The following is a 17,092-nucleotide window of genomic DNA, read 5'->3' on the forward strand; positions in this document are numbered from 1 at the left end:
CTGACGATGACTCCTAGCCGTACTTCACACACAGGAGAAGGAAACCGAGCCACTCAACTTGCCCACGTGTAGAGACCCAGCGAGTGACAAAGTGTGTCCCCACACCCCAGTCTCTGTGACACGGAACTGGGCTCTCCACACTCAGCTCCATCTTCCTCAGAACCAGAGCGAGTCAATCTGCTTGCGCGGTCCTGCTTTCAGAGAGGGGCCTGAGCGGATTATAAAGACTGTCTCTCTGCAGTCTTGCTTTCCACATCCCTAGCCTTTTGGACTGCTCAAGAAGAGAAAGTCGCCAGAAAAACACACACACAACTCTCTTCTTTGTCAGCAAAAAGTAGGCCCCCAGGGAGCTCTGCCAAAGGGAAGCGGAAGGCCTCAGGTTATCCCGCCGGACTGTGAGTGATGGGCTGGCCAACAGAGACAGAAAGAAGTACTGTGCTTGGCAAGCAACGTCTATGAAAGGCCAGTCTTTTCTCACAAATCTGAGTAGCAACAGAAGTGACAAGAAAGGGCAAAGGCAGGAGGAGAAGAGCAGAGGGAGGGGACGTGGGAGCTGGCATCAGTAGTCACGGCGTCGGCATGGCTGGCTGTTTGCAGAATCAGTGACAGATACAATCAGCTGAAAACAGCAGAGAGACAAATCGCTCGAGACAGAAGACAGAACAGCTCTGCTGCCGTGGGGGACAACCAGCCACCTGTCTCTTGTTTGCATAGCTCTTCGGGATCTGGGCAGGAACTCCACCCTGGGCGGGGTGGAATGAAAGCAGGCAGCCTCTGCACAGTGGCCCCGGGGCCATCAGTATGCCCCGCAGGGCGGGCCACCGGTACCGATGGCCTGTCACCAGGCATGGAGGCCCAGCATCACGTTAAAGCCATTACTGAGCCATCTCCACCTGTGTCCGCAGCACAGCCCGTGACTGCTCTCCACACAGTCCCACCCTGCAGAGGCAGCTTGAGGCAGAGAACTGGGGGCTCACACCCCTCTGCCACACTCTGATAAGGACAAACGATGCTTTCACATCTCCGTTTCCCTCACCCGTCCAGACTGCTGACCTCCTGTCTCTCCCATATAGAAACCCGGGGCTGCCCTACAGTCACTGCAGGACTTGCCACAAACTGTCCACCATGTTCTATTTAAAGATGCCAGGAAAGTGTCTGCAATGTTTTAGCAAAGAGATTTCCATTGAGAAAAAGTTAAAATTTTATGGCTAAGTAATAAAATGGCTGGTCCTCCATTTAGAGGGGAAATCCCAGCCATCCAGCTCATTTCCTGAAGACACGTGTGGTTTTATTTTACACGGCTCTTGGAGATTCAAATGACATTCTGAGTTCTGCTATAATAGAGTTGCTTCTGAAGGGCTATAGTGACAATCTTCGTAACGTCAGAGCAGGCGCTGGAAAGAGAAACATCCACGGGTCCCCATGACTAACTGGATGGTGAGACCAGGGTGCACTGATTATGACCTCTCCCCTCCCGGCTCTGTTCATTCCTGCAGGCGAGAACAGAGGCCACGATTAACACACACCCCGACTGCCTCTCCACACTCTGGGCCACTCTAGCACAGCCCTTCTGTGAGTCGCTCTGTGACCCTTTCTGCTGGAAGGAACTTTGCTCCCCTCACAGCTTCTACAACAGTGGCCATCTTCTGGAAGCTCTCTCTCCCAGGTTTGGAGTCACCTGTGGGTGTGACTTATCTCACCCACAGAACCGTAAGCTCTGTAGGGCAGGGCTCATCCTGGGTGACCTCCATGTTGCTCTCCCCCCACTCCCTGCCCAGACTTGGCTCTTAGCAGGTGTGCAGTAGGTGTTGGCAGACAGATGCAAGGATGAGGGTGGGAGGTGCCCTCTCCCCACTGTGCCTGGTCCAGATTCTGGGCTCTGAAGCCAGGTTACCAGGACTGGAGTTCTGGATCCTGGGACCATTTCTTACTATCATGTGCCGTGGCTTCTCATCTCTAGAATGGGGACAACAGTAATAATGACCTTTGAGAGTCGTCGTGATGAAGAGAGGAGCTTGTATAGCGCTGCCTCAAAGAAAGTGTCCCCAAATGTTAGCTGTTGCTATTCCGAAAGCCAGGGCTTTGTCGCCAAGGATGCTCATTCTGTGTTGCTGGCTGGGCAACTACAGATTCACATCTCACAGGATTTCTTGATTTGAATTCAGATAAAAGATGGTGACTCTAGAAGAATTTTTCATTCAGACCTAACCTGCCTATCTTGGATGAAAATGCTTACGGAGTAGAACCACCCCCCAGACTGTTACAGCTCAATGTGTAGGATTGATATCCACCTGTAAAAAACAGTATTTTTAATGCTGTGCCTATTTCCTCCCCCATATTTTAGGAACGACTGCACATGTCACCATGAGACACAGTCCAGTGGCCCTTCAGGGAATTCAAGAGCAAATAACTGGACCCCAGCCATTAGGAGACGGAGCTAGAGAGGGCCGTCCAGCTAAGGCCTGCTTGCCTCACAATTACACACGACACAGGCACCTCCCTGGAAAGCTCAGGGCCTTCCCATCACCATCAGTGCCCATCTGAGGGCTCCATGATGCTGGGGTCGGTGGGGTGCCCCTCAGGGCTTGAGTTTGTTCTAAGATGAACCTGAGAGGGTTTTCCAGTCAGACCCCCCACCAGGAGATGGGAACAGGCACTCTGGAGGGAGCACTACGACCACCAGCCTTGGTCCAAAGCGACATGCAGAGGCTCTCTGAACATTAAAGCCCTGGGCACCTTTCTTTCCAAAGTCCTGCTTCAGGTCAGCTTCAAGACGTGCACTTTTCTTTGTCCAGGAACCTGCTGTGTGTCTTTGATAAAACTGTACTGCCGCTTGGGTCAGGAACACTCAGACACCTGGCCCTGACGGAGTGCCAGCGTTGTCCGGCTGGCAGACTGTATCAGGGGCACGGCCCTCACCAGCCCTTCTGGCCTGGACCCTGTCATCACAGCTCAGCCTCCTGCCCCCTCAGTTCCAGCGGCCCCCAGAGCGACAGCCAGGCGATCACAAAGGCAGGGGAGCGGGTTTATGCTCCAGCCGCATCGCTGCCCTGATCTGGAAGGAAGAAGCAGGGGTGGCTCTGAGTGTGACCTGAGGAGCACTGGTGGCAGGTGGAGGAGGGGCTGGAGGAGGAAGCTGGAGCTGGGTTCTACTCACCCTGGCGGGCAGTGCAACTCTGCGTCCTGCCAGGCTCCCTGTCCACCTGGGTCTGGGGACGGGGGCACATACTAAGGATGGCGACTCTGGTGCTCAGGGCTCAGCGCTGCTGGACTCACCTTAGTCCTGCGTGGGCCTCACGCCCGTTGGCAACTGCTTTCCTGCCTGTTTCTGGTAACACAAACTGCGTCCTGGTCCTGCTCAAAGCTTCCCGGCCATGGAGCTCTGGCCCCAAATCTGACTGTGAGCTGTGTTCTCTTAATTCTTCCTTTTGAAATTCTTCCTTGGTTCTCCCACTGGAATCCGTTCTTTTAGGAGTGGGGCCTTCGCTTGTTCTTCGGGGACTAGAGTCTGTTCCAAACCTGCTGGGATTTCTGCTGCTTACTGGGCCATTCGCCAGGCGCCAGCTCCCGCAGGCTGTGTCTACACTGTGCTGCCCACTATTGAAGCTCCCTGATGCGGATGGCCCGACCCCAACAGAGAGCCTATGGTCAGACCTTACTTCCCCCTCCACCCCAAACCCAGGCCAACACGGCACACGAGCCACCCTCCACCCCCTGGGACCTACCCCAAGGCTGACTGGCTGCAGGCGTGCACCTCTGCCAACCGCCTACTTCTGGGCTGGGCTCTTCCCATCTATCCAGCCTGCTCTCACATGCTGTCGCCCTGCTCCACAGGGCAGTGGATGGGGTATCAGATGTCTCCAGGGGGACCAGTCCTCCAGCCAATAGGGCCGCAGACTCACAATCAGTTGATTCCACTGCGTGATGACAAAAGTCTGTACAGCTGTCCTATCGCATGGTTTGCTTCAGAAGTTAAGACAAATCTTGCTTGTTTCCTGGAAAGTATGGATTCCATTCCCATTTCAAAAATGCCGTTGCCTCTGTATGGTCACCCTGGCCCCCATCTGAAATTTGAACCCCATCTCCAGTATCCCCGTCCCCTTTGCCTTATTTTTTTCTCAGCACTTTTTACTAACATTCTGCATATTTATGTCCTCATCTTGCTTACTGTTTATCTGCTGGTGGAATATAAGCCAGGCAGGGATTTACTTTTTCTGCCTGCACCCAGGGCACTTCCTGCCCAGAGGAGGCACTCAACAGTAGTGGAGAGGGAAGGAAGCGATGCCTGCCCCTGCTGGCAGGCTGCTGGCCGCCTGGCTGTGGGCTCCGGCCCGCCTGTTCAGCCTGCCCATCTCGGCCTGGGAGCCCGGCCCCTGGGCCTTCTGCCCCGTGGTCCAGCACTCACCTTCAGCTTGTGTTCATGCTCCTTGTTGACGCGTGCGAGCAGCTGGGCTTTCCGTCGGTTGAGGGCGTCAATGAGGGCGTCACACTGGGCCACCAGGCAGGCCTCAAACTCCACGCTGTTCTCCTGCGTGACAGAGCACAGCTCTCAGCGCCCAGGTGCCCGCGGGCTGCCAGCGCAAACGGAGCTCCCGTGCGCCGTGCACAAGGCACTTCTGGCATTTCTTAAACAACTGCATAAATGTCATCCTACAGTGCTGGTGCTCTGCTTTACATTTAGATTGGAAAGGATTTATTTTCTTAATAAATTTATTTTTATCAAAAGGAAATCATCTCCACAGCCTGAATTATATTAAGTAAAATAAAGCTACAGCTTGCAGAGTGGAGGCGAGTCCTTCTGAAGGCTGGTATGAGTCCAGCTATGTACGGTGGAGATGGCACCGCAGGGCTGGCTGTCTGAGGGCGTGAGCATTGTTGAGGCATGAGAGATGAGGAATCAGTTAACTCAGGGGAAGAAAGGAGAGAGAGGATGGCAACGATCTTCAATATGAGACAATAATCCAACAACAGAAAAGTTTACAAGGATAATCACGGGCAAAAGCATCTGCTCCTCTTTTCAGGGAACAGACAGTGCACATGGCAGGCAGGTAGGAACGATCGGTGTAACGGGCTCAACCTGCTGTAAGCCAGACGTGAACCAGCAGCTGGTGGCGGAAAGATGACCGTGCTCTGAAGGAACAACAGCTTCCCCGTGATGTTTAAACTGAACGCTAGATCTAAATTTTCACTCGGTTTAGATCTGTACCTGCCATAGACATTTATTTTAAGCGATTCTCACGCTAAATGATAATCATTCATTCTATTCCATAAGTTACATATGTAATTTTTTTTTTGAGGAAGATTAGCCCTGAGCTAACATCTGCCACCAATCCTCCTCTTTTTGCTGAGGAAGACTGGCCCTGAGCTAACATCCATGCCCATCTTCCTCTGCTTTATATGTGGGACGCCTACCACAGCATGGCTTGATGAGCAGTGTGTAGATCCACGCCTGGGATCTGAACCAGCAAACCCTGGGCTGCCGAAGTGGAGAGTGCAAACTTAAACACTATGCCACTGGGCTGGCCTGTTACATATGTAATTTTCATTCTCAAACCATAATCTAAAAAACAATTGTAATTTACAGCACATGAAAACTGAATAGTCACATATATTCTATTAGCACTAAAAAAACAGTACCCAAGTGAGTAAACTATCAACTCTGGGGTTGGCAAGGAAGGAATAGCTTAGCCTCTCAAGTTGTAATTATTCCCAAAGTCATAAGGAGCTGTGTCTTTCAATATAATAATCCCCTGATCAGTATTTGGTAACTGTTTTCAAATGCAAGGGCTTTCTCCATAGAAGGCATGCATTGGTGATTGCTTGGGCAATGCCTTCTACAAATGGTAAGTTTTGGTTTTCATGACAATGCTTTTGAGTTCTCAGAGAAGTCCCCTGGAAAAGATCATTTAAGATCTCTCAATGTCCCACGCAGGGTAATACTTGCAGGGAGGGGAGCCTTTGCCTTACAGACTCAATTTAGAGCAGAAAGAAATCTTTGTTCTGATGAAGACATGAGGAGCAGAGGCCTGGGCTGCGCATTTTATGCCAATGAAACCAAAGAAGGGACTGACCGATAAACTCGGCTGCTTTGGAAAACAGAAGGAAGTGTACAACCGCTGGGTTGTTAGGGAATCAGAAGTTTTAACATGAGCACAAGCCAGAAAAGGCAAAGGCCTCAGGGTGAGATGCTTTGAAAGGTTGGCTTACTTTAAAAAGCCATGTCTGCCTTGACATGGGCTAGATATTAACTCAGAAAGCCAACTTACTGGAGGCCAGAGCTTAGGTTATTTCTGTGAAGCAAACCTCAAAACATAGGAACAGTAACTGGTGCAGAAGGTCATTATTGTAGCACCTAATGCATTGGGTGGCTTCCCCCTTCAGCTACAGCGGAGAGTTCTCCAGCTCTTAAACGCTCGCTGATCTGCTGGTCATTGCCCCAAACAAAGCAATCTGAAACTAGTCACCCGGGGGATCATGGCTGAAAACCATTCTAGTATCTAAGTAGAGGAGGAGTATTATGGGATAGGAAGGAAGGAAGGAAAGAAGGATAATTTCAGCAATAATAACTCCAAATTCACAAAGAAATAGGCCTCTTTAATACACAGCAGTAGAGAATCGAGACCTCAGTGTGGAAGACAGGAACCATGTGGAAAAGCAAGTTGTGTTGCTGGCCTGTTGACAAAATATAAACCACCTCAAGAAGGGGTATGTTTGAAGTTGGTGTGTATGTGTGTTTGTATGTATTAGAAGAGACAGAGCAGAAAAAAATAAACAGGAGTTTTCCCACAACGTGTAAAAATAAAAGAGAAGAAACAGACAAACTCTCCCACTGCATAGTTACATCTTAACCCATGGCTCGGCCTCTGCCTCAGGTGCTGCCAGTACCTGGATCTGCTGGACCATGTTGCGGAGCTGCACCAGAAATTCCTTGGCTTCTTTGGCCCTGTCCGACAGACCATTCAGCGCCTGGGAGAGCTGGCTCTGCAAAGACAAAGAAGGAAACTATGGACCTGTAATCACAGAAGGAGCAACAACCTACACAGGGTTGTTTTGATCTAAGACCCAGAGTCTTCAATCTCAGATTCCTCTTGTTGGAGCCTGGGCCACTTAGCCGACATCCGTCATGAGGATTCTGGTAACAATGGCATCCGGACTCCTTCCACAGGCTCCTGAGGAGTTTCTCCGCTGAAGCCGTGAATACTTCTGGCCATTGCAGTCAAAGTCCCTCACCAGCTGCTACCTGCCTGGAATTTCCTCGTCTCATTAAATAATTAACTAATTACTTAATTAGCAATAATTTATTTAATTTAAAAACAAAACCACAGGAAATCAGATAATCTAATAATTATCAACACTATTTAGCCCAAGGGCTATTGGTCTGGGATTGGGACAGAAAGAATGAAGATACTCCGTGCCCATGGATTGGAAGAATCAATATTGTTAGAATATCCATACTACCCAAAGCCATCTACAGATTCAATGCAATCCTTATCAAAATTCCAATGGCATTTTTCAAAGAACTAGAACAAATAATCCTAAAATTTGTATGGAACCACAAAACCCCGTGAATAGCCAAAACAATCTTGAGAAAGAAGAACAAAGCTGGAGGCATCATGCTCTCTGATTTCAAACTCTAACAAAGCTTTAGTAATCAAAACAATATGGTACTGGCATAAAAACAGATACATAGATGAATGGAACAGAACAGAGAGCCCAGAAATAAATCCATGCAAACATGGTCAATTAATTTACAACAAAGGAGCCAAGAACATACAATGGGGAAAGGACAGTCTCCTTAATAAACGGTGTTGGGAAAACTGGACAGCCACATAAAAAAGAATGAAACTGGATCACTATCTTAAATCATACACAAAAACTAACTCAAAATGGGTTAAAGACTTGAATGTAAGACCTCAAACCATGAAACTCCTAGAAGAAAACTTGGGTGGCAAGCTCCTTGACATCAGTCTTGGCGATGATTTTTTTAATTTAACTACAAAAGCAAAAACAAAAGCAAAAATAAACAAGTAGGACTCCATCAAACTAAAACCCTTCTGCTCGGCAAAGGAAACTATCAACAAAATGAAAAGGCAACCTACCCAAATGGGAGAAAATATTTGCAAATCATATATCTGATAGGTGGCTAATATCCCCAGCATATAAAGAACTCATACAACTCAAGAACAAAACAACAATCAGATTAAAAAATGAGCTAAAGATTTGAATAGACATTTTTCCAAAGAAGACACACAGATGGCTATGTATACACAGGTACATGAAAAGATGCTCAACATCACTAATCATAAGGGAAATGCAAATAAAAAACCACAATGAGTATCACCTCACCTGTTATAATGGCTATTATCAAAAAGATAAGAAATAACAAGTGTGGATGTGGAGAAAAGGGAACCCTTGTGCACTGTTGTTGAGAATGTAAATTGTTCAGCAACTATGGAAAACAGTATGGAGGTTCCTCGAAAAATTAAAAATGAACTGCCATATGAACCAGCAACTCCACCTCTGGGTATTTATCCAAAGAAAATGAAAACACTAACTCAAAAAGATATCTATACCCCCATCTTCATTGCAGCATTATTTACAATAGCCATGACATGGAAACAAACCAAGTGCCCATTGATGGATGAATGGATAAAGATGTGGTATAAACATACAATGGAATATTATTCAGCCATAGAAAAGAATGAAATCTTGCCATTTGCAACAGCATGGATGGACCTTGAGCATTATGCTAATTGAAATAAGTCAAACAGAGAAAGACAAATATTATATGATCTCACTTATATTTGGAATCTAAAACAAACAAACAAACAAACAAACAAGCTCATGGATACAGAGAACAGATGAATGGTTGCCAGAGGCAGGGGGTAGGGGGAGAAATGGGTGAAGGGGTCAAAAGCTAAAACAAACAAACAGCTTATGGAATATATATATATTCCTCATCAAAGTCATCATCTTTCTCCCAAGCACAGCTCTGTCGCCCCAACTCCTCCCACACTAGCTTCCTCACCAAGGCTACTCTCTCTGACTTTCTACACCGCCCCATCCACATGGGGGTGCAATTCTGCTGGGGGGCAGTGTGTCCAGGAAGCATTTGCTTTCCTGGCCTTCCTGTCTACTGGGGTGGCCACGGGACACCTTGCTGATTGATGAGACCCGTGAGGAAGTCGGCTGTGGGCTGGAGGGTCTGAGGAAGCTTCTGCTTCTCTGCTAATGTGGGGCCAGGGTGGCTGGTGCAGCCTCTTCCCTTATCTCCTGACTTTACGGCAGATGTCTTGTGACTCTCGTGAGAAGGCCAAAGTGGTCAGGGAGGAGTGTGGAAGGAGAAAGAGCCTGGCTTCCGATGGCGTCTTTGAGCAGCTGAACCAACACCTGAATCTCCCACCAGTAGGCTTCTGGCTCTCTGGGGAAAATGAACTCCTGGTTAAGTCCCGCACCAGAGTCTGCCTCACTTACAGCCATTACCATTGTATTGATACAAGATTCCTTCTTCTAGCAGCCTGGTTTACCCTCCACCCCTCCTGTAAATTACAGAGACAAGCTCCCTTTCCCACAACGCCTCTTTGGAAACTAAAGCCACTCTCCTCCTTGCCAGCACAATGAATGCCTCATCCTCTCTGTCCTTTCAGTAGAAGGACAGAATCTTAAAATTATATCTCTTGGTCCGATGAACGTTTTTCTCTTACATTTGCCTTATTAAATACAAAGTTGGGCACCAAAGCTCTTTAAAAATATTCATGCCAAATGCTTGATGGAAGCAATGTGGGTGGCAGAAATGGCACATGCTTTGGAAGAGTTCAAATTCTGGCTCCGTTCCTTCCTAAGGGTGAGCTTGAGAAAGCCACTGGCCTGAGTTACTCCAAAGGCAAACACGGGAACGACAGGAATGCTTTGTAGTTGGGTTAGCGTGAGGGTCAGTGCATTTGTCAGTGTGAACGCTCCCGCTAGCTGAGGATCACGGTTAAGGGAACTAGTCTGAATTCATAAATGCTGCCAGTTGCTGGAGTTCAACCTTTTATACCTGGCTTACCTCATCTGTAACATGAGAAGAATACTACTACCCTTGGGTGTCATGGGCTTTGCACGAGATACAACATCTGAAGCCCAGAAGCTGCTGGTGTGTGGTGCAGCCTGAACGAGTGTTGGCTGTTACTAACTCATATTCCTTCACCTTCCTCCTTCCCGCTCGCAAACACCTGCTGCCTGACTGTAGGGACTCGCAGGGCACGTTCCTGGACAGGACCTCGGGGAGAATATCCTTCGTCACTTGTACTCAGACTCCGGGAGCTGAGGAGGAGAAAGCAGAGAGTGAGCCCGCAGTTGCTCACAGGGCTACTTAATTCTTATCGCTAGGTACCAGCTGCACTAGAACGTGGGGTAGAAGTTTCCTCCTCAAGAACGTCTCCAGGAGCCCAGGGGATGAAGGAGAGAAAGAGGGTGTCATTTGGAAGAGAAGGCAATAAAATGAGAGACATTCTGAAGGAGAAAGTTTTCATTGCTACTTTAGAACTCATTCCCCTTCTTTTTCTGAATGAGTGAAAGTCTGCTGGGCTGGCACAGTTTTCTTCCCCTTTTAATTTAACCTGTGTCTTAGTAACCACGTTTGCTGGTCAGAGTATAGAAGCCAAATTCATTCAGAACTGAAGCTGCCTGACTTCCTCTATTCCAGCCTTGCAATTAATTGTCTGTATAACGGAAGTCAGAAAGGACACCCATGAGGGATTGTTGACCAGGTGCCACTAGATACTTAGAAAAAATGATCCCGTAGTAGACAAGGGATGCTGGCTGCATCCACTCCCGCAATTTTATATGGCAAAGTCGCAAGTGAGCTGCAAAAATCTATTTATTCTCAGACTTCCTCCCTTTGTGTCCATGTTCAGTCCTAAAAAAGCTTTGACCTGGCTAACGATTGTTCCGGTATTTGAGGAACAAGTGCGTTATGAGATAAAGATCTAGGAACCTTTCTCTTAAGCTTTGCCAACTTGTAGAAATGGAGCAGGAGACAATGAAAAATCCTGGAAACTATTCATCACCAGAAAATGCTCTTATTGTAAGGATTTATATGTACACAGCTTTTAGAGGATGGTCTCTTGATCTCATTTTTAAGCTACATCTGATGTTATTGTTATTGATTGATTTTTTTTCCCCAGAAGCATTTAAATTCCCAGCCTGTGCTAACAGAGATGTTCTGCATTCAGGTCCATAGAGCAGCCTGTCAATTTATGCCAGAACCCTGGAGATGCAAATGTTTAGTGTGTATTTCTGTTACAGCATCTTTGGCTGAACATGCAGCCGTTAGAAGCTGTTTATGACACCTAAGCAATGACATTCAGATTTCTTGGGTATTTGTTTTCCAATTTACTGAAAAGGCGTCAGGAGCAGAAAGTGAATTAGAGTGGGAAAATGATGCAGCTGCCAGAACACCGACAAATTTCCAGCCAAGAGCTCAGAGTGCCCTCTGAGGAATCAAGCTCTCCCAGGAAGATGGAGGGAAACAAAGAGCTCTACCTCCTCCCTCCCTCCTCTCCGGCTTTTCCGTTTACTTCTACCCGACTCTGTTCCCCTGCCTCCCAGGAGTGAATGCTCCAAGAGATCTGGGATCAATCCAGGAGTGCCCCTGGAGGACGTTCCAGAACCTATTATCATGTAGGCTCAGCAGAGGGGGAACAGAGTTCAATCCATCCTCACCATTACTTGCCCGGGCATCCACCCACTGCTGAGCATGTCCAGACAGAAGAATGTCTCCTTTCCTTTCCCTGCCGTGAACATTGTTCATCCGTCATTTTCCCCCTCAATATACTCAAAGATTGGATGGAGACTAATTGGGACAAGTGAAAGGAAGCTTCCTGGCATCTGGGATCTGAAGTTACAGGCACAGGATGGGTCAAAAGGGTCAACCGAAGACCTGGTACAAAATCGATGAGGCGGTAAACAAACACGGGCACTTGATGGCCCAGAAGACAGCCAGGGGCCTCCCCAGGCAGCTCCGTCCAACTGCAGACAGTCAGGACTGCCCCCGAGGCCACCTCCTTCCAGGCAGCAAGCTCAACATAAAACATGGGGCAAGGTGACTGTCAACGCAAAGTAATTCTGAAGGAAGGCCACCTCAGGAGAATAACAATATTCCTTGAAGAAATATTGATTTTTACAGACATTATATAATTATATGTAATTAAATTAAAAAGTAGGAGCAAGAAATTCTAATATGTAGTTATGATATATTGGTCATTTCTCATAAGCCAGGCACCTGACGGGTGCTTTTAACAAGTACCCGCTTTAATCCAGTCACCACCACGCCACCCCGCAGAGGCCCAGAGAGGACACGTCTGAGATGGGGTTTACCACCTACACGTGGAAGAGCTGGAACACAAACCCGCAAAGCCTAATCTGAGTCCCTTCACTTCAGCACAGAAGAGGAGTCTTCCGTCACCCACACAGGGAGGAGCAAACCAACTGTGGTGAGGGCACGCACGGCCGGAGGAGGCGAGCGACGTGGGTGACAATGGACTACGAGGCAACTTGGTGGTGCTGAACAATCAGACAACACGGGAACCCCAGCACAGCTGGGTAGCCTATGGCCTGTTCAACTCTGCTTCCTGCATAAAGTTTTCTGGAGAATGTGAAAAGGATTCCTGTCAAAGAGGGGTCTCACGGGACGGGGCAGAAGCTTTGGATTGGGGTCCAGAGCCGGCTGTATCCCCTCCTGACCTGAGTCTGTGGGCAGGGACTGTCTGAGTGTGGAAGGAGGGAAAGGAGTGAGACTTCACCGAGCGCCTGGTACTCGGGGGGCCTTCACAGTGAGCTGCCCAGGGGCCTGAATCTCTTTCTAGCCAAAACTTTCATTCTTCCTGCCTATACATTTCCTGTCCCCATGAGGGGTCTCTCCTCTGGTTTCTCTGGTGGTGGAAGATCCTGGATCCACCCAGACCAGCTCACTGTTGCTGGCTGGTAGGAAGCCTTAGGGGCTAGCCCCCCTGGAGACGCCAGCCTGTGTCCAAGCCCAGCAGATGGGCTGGGGCAGCGGACAAGTTGTGATCTGCAAACTGAGTAGCTGCGCCAGGGAGCTGAAACACACAGTCCAGGGGCAGGGGCGTGTGTGTGAGTGTGTATATATGTGAGTGTGCCTATGTATGTGAATGTATGAAAGTGTGTGTGTCACTGTAGGTGTACATGTGTGAGTGTGAATGTGAGTGCAGAGTATTGTGTAAGAGAGTGTGTGTATGTATATGTATGCATGTGAGTGTGCATATGTATGTGAATGTATGAAAGTGTGTGACTATAGGTGTGTATATGTGAGTTCAGAGTATTTAAGAGTAAGAGTGTGTGTGTTTGTGTATGGACATGCATGTGTGTATACATATATGATAGTAATGAAAGTGTGTGACTGTAGGTGTGTATATGTGAGTGCAGAGTATTTAAGAGTAAGAGTGTGTGTGTGTGTGTATGGACATGCATGTGTGTATACATATGTGATAGTAATGAAAGTGTGTGACTGTAGGTGCCCGTATGTGTGAGTGTGAATGTGTGCGGAGTGTGTAAGACTGTGTATGTGCATGCATGTGAGTGTGCATATGTATGTGAATGTAAGAAAGTGTGTGACTGTAGGTGCCTGTATGTGTGTGTGAATGTGTGCAGAGTGTGTGTAAGAGTGTGAGTGTATGTGCATGCATGTGAGTGTGTATACATGTGATAGTATATGGAAGTGTGTGATGGTAGGTGTGTATGTGAGTGTGAATGTGTGCAGTGTGAGTGTGTAAGAGTGTGTGTGAGTGTGTATGAGATATCTCAGCAGTGGAGGGGAGGCTCCTGGCTTTGGAGAAGGTGGTGTCAGAGGGATCTTACAGGCGGCGACCAGTCCACTAAAGCGCTGCTCACTGCTAACCGCCCGTCACAGGGATCCTCCCCTGGACTAGACTCTAGCCAGGCTCCTGAGCCCTCTTCTCAGCCAGGCCTCAACCTGGGCCTGTAAGGACTCGAATGAAACACTAACCTGGTTTCTAACAGCTCCAGGCTGCATCCCTAGGATGACCCCTGCCCCCATAAACTGTCTGTCTGAGAAAACTCACAGCTGCCAGAAGAACTCAGCATTTGCTCCAGCCAACCCTGAACACAGGGCTCCCGTCTCCCGGCCTCTGGAGGTAGGATTTCGACAAGTGCCAGTTGGCAAACCCAGATGGATTTACCTGGGCCAACCACACCACCCTTCTGGCCTTTTGTCATTTTTCACGGCCCTGACCCACTGAGCCCCTCACCCCCCTTTCTATTCCCTCATTCTGCTCTAAAATCCCAGTCACCTCTGTGCAGATCAAAGCTGAGCTCTGCTCACGTCAGCAGGACTCCTTCCTCTTGCAACAGTGTATGACTGATGAAAACCCATCCTCCACTCTCACCAGCGTCCAGCCATGTCTCTCCTTGGCAGTGGCTAACCCCATTCCGGCCCAGGGAGAGCTGGGGCAAGCCCGGGGCAACAAGCTGACCTTCAGCAGGCAGGTTAATGTTCAGGACACGTAAGGAAGCTCATCACTAGCCGATCTGAGTTCCCACTTAAGCTGGCACCTCTCCCCCACAGGAAACGAATCTCACCGTTTTTATTGTGAATCTGACCCTAGAAGCTGTGTGGAGGACAGCAAGAAGGCAGGCTTCACGCACTTTTAGTCTAACACACTCCTACAGATAATCCCCCTTCCCACCCTACTCCTTAGTGCTGGACCTGCACACGCAAGCACACAAACGTTCTCACCAAGAGCTAACGCATAATGCCATTTACCTCCTTTTCTACAAGGATGCAAATCCTAGCATTGTTTCAGTCACTCTTTAAACCATAAACGTGCATCAAAAATGCCATTATTTCATCACATAGTATCAAATGAATGAGGCAGACAGGACAATGGGGACCAATATGGCATTGGGGTTAAGACTTTAAAGTCAGTGTTTAAAGTCAGACAGACCTGGGTTTAAATACTGGCCTTTTACTAGCTGTGTGACCAGAGACATAGTACGTAACTGCAGTGGACACTGTGGCGCTCTGCCCAGATCCCCTCGTAAGCGCTGGTGTGTCTTCCTTCCAGGTGCTGGGAATGTTGCTATTGATGGATTACACCAGGAATCGCTTTTGGTCACGGAGCACTGCACTGCTCAAGGCCGGCCCACTTCCAGGGGTGTCCCACAGCCAAGGACTGGCTGCAGCCCCCTTGCCTTGACTTGAGCACAAGCCTGACGGGCCATCTCAGCTCCAGAGCTCCCTGCAGGATTGGCTGAGGCCACTGCCGGTCAGCTTCTCCCTCTGCTCATCCTGGCCTTCTCACTTCCTCACAGGTGCATCTCCCGAGAGCACCCAGCAACTGGCCATCCCTATGCAGCTCTCTGAGTCTGTGTCCAGGGAACCCAACGTAAAATCCTAAATCTCTAAGCCTCAGTTCCTCGTCTGCAACACGGGGATGATAACAGAACCCACATCTTAGAACTGTGGTGAGAATTCCACGAAACCATGAATATAAAGTTCTTCTACAACGCCTGGCATATTGAAAGCATTTAACAAATAGTAAGCATTATTTTTATAATAAGAATTATGTTAAAATATACATACGTACATCATTAAGATACTTTGTAATACCACATGTCCCACTTTGGGGTTTGGTCAGTTATAATTATGCAGACAGTGGGGTACACTGTAGTGTTGTTTACACTATCTGCTCCCTCCGCATTTTTCCATACGACTTGCAGGGCCCCCTGTAGATGGAGTATGTGTCCCTACCTCACTGTCACCCTTGACCATGCCATCTGCTTTAGTCTAAAGGGGCACTGTGACTTTCTACCAGCTCTTTTACTCTTTCTGTCACACGAATCCAGAGGTATGTTGATAAACTAGCTCTCAAAAAACAAAAATAGCAAAAAAACAAATTCTGATTTGTAGAGTTTGCCAATTTCCATGGTGTAAATACATCGTTGACTTTAGGCTACCAAAATGATGTCACTGAACATGGAGTTGGGAAGAGATGGGTACCACCAGCTCTTTTGAGGTGTGAGCTGGCTTCAGCCACGTGAGCACACCCCTGGGCATATCCATACAGTGGCTGTGGGCTTAGAGAGAAGGCACGAAGAACAGACCTTCAGACTACCTCCTACGATATAACACGAGCCAGAAATAAACCTCTGTCTTATAAGCCACTGAATTTTGGGGGTTGTTTGTTACTGCAGCAAAACTGACTAATAGAGACAGCAATTGTAATTTTTCCCTTCATTATTTATTAATTTAATCAATATTCAAGGAGTTTCACCACAGGCCAGGCACAGTGATTCGTGCCAGGAAAATAATGATAAGGAAAGTAGACACAATCCCTCCCCTCAAGGAACCATCACTGCTCTGAAACTACCGCCATTCTGAGCTTAACAATGTCCTTTTAAACGTGCCCTCCCATAGGCTCTCTAACAAAGCAGAGGAACTAGCATATTCCAACAACCGACAACGGCAAGGTAGCCTCTCCACCTCTCAGGAAAACAGAGAGGCGTCTGCTTTCCTCGCAAGACAGAGCCAGTTGTGGCCAGAACTTGACTTCCTGCACAGCCTGTATCCTCCAAACGCAAGACGCGTCTCTGCCTCAAACAGGAAACTCTCAAATTGGAGATATAACATGGCAAGTTCCTTCAGTGATGCAAGAGAGGAGCCACTTTTCACCTCAGAGTGAGGTGGAAAAAACTGTTGCCTCACCCAGCGTTCCTAGTTTCTTGGGGGAAAATTGATCTGCCTCATCCCTGTGGCTTTGCGTAGAGTGCTGGAGGCTGGGACAGAGTTCGCACGGCACTGCTGCGATTGAAGGCATGAAACTTCAATAAAGCAGAAGCACACAGGCTGTGAGGTCAGCACCACTCTGCCCAAGGCTCCGTCAGAGAGACGCCTTTCCACGGGTATTCTGAACCACGACATGTGTGTTGTCAGGCAGTTACCAAGTGCTCACAGCCAAGGATCAAACATACGCCTTCCTTGGGCTAAGCCCTTGTGTAAATATTGGGTTTTACATCCTGGAGATGGGCTCCAGGATAGCTCTCCTTTGTGCACACACTGCCTTTCTCTTTA

At 48.2% G+C, this 17,092-nt stretch overlaps 1 protein-coding gene across 11 annotated transcripts in view; it reads right to left on the reverse strand.

The window, feature by feature from the left end:
* The window catches only part of TRIM9 (tripartite motif containing 9), a 108,323-nt gene that overhangs the window by 40,973 nt on the left and 50,258 nt on the right, over window positions 1-17,092 (reverse strand). For all 11 annotated transcript variants that reach the window (XM_023625153.2, XM_070242917.1, XM_070242898.1 and 8 more), the window contains exons 2-3: window positions 6,886-6,981; window positions 4,406-4,528 (exon numbers count right to left, since the gene is read on the reverse strand). In XM_023625153.2, coding sequence (XP_023480921.1) covers window positions 4,406-4,528; window positions 6,886-6,981 — 219 coding nt within the window. The remainder of the gene's footprint in view (window positions 1-4,405; window positions 4,529-6,885; window positions 6,982-17,092) is intronic.

This window comes from Equus caballus, chromosome 1, assembly GCF_041296265.1.
Source record: "Equus caballus isolate H_3958 breed thoroughbred chromosome 1, TB-T2T, whole genome shotgun sequence".
NCBI lineage: Eukaryota > Metazoa > Chordata > Mammalia > Perissodactyla > Equidae > Equus > Equus caballus.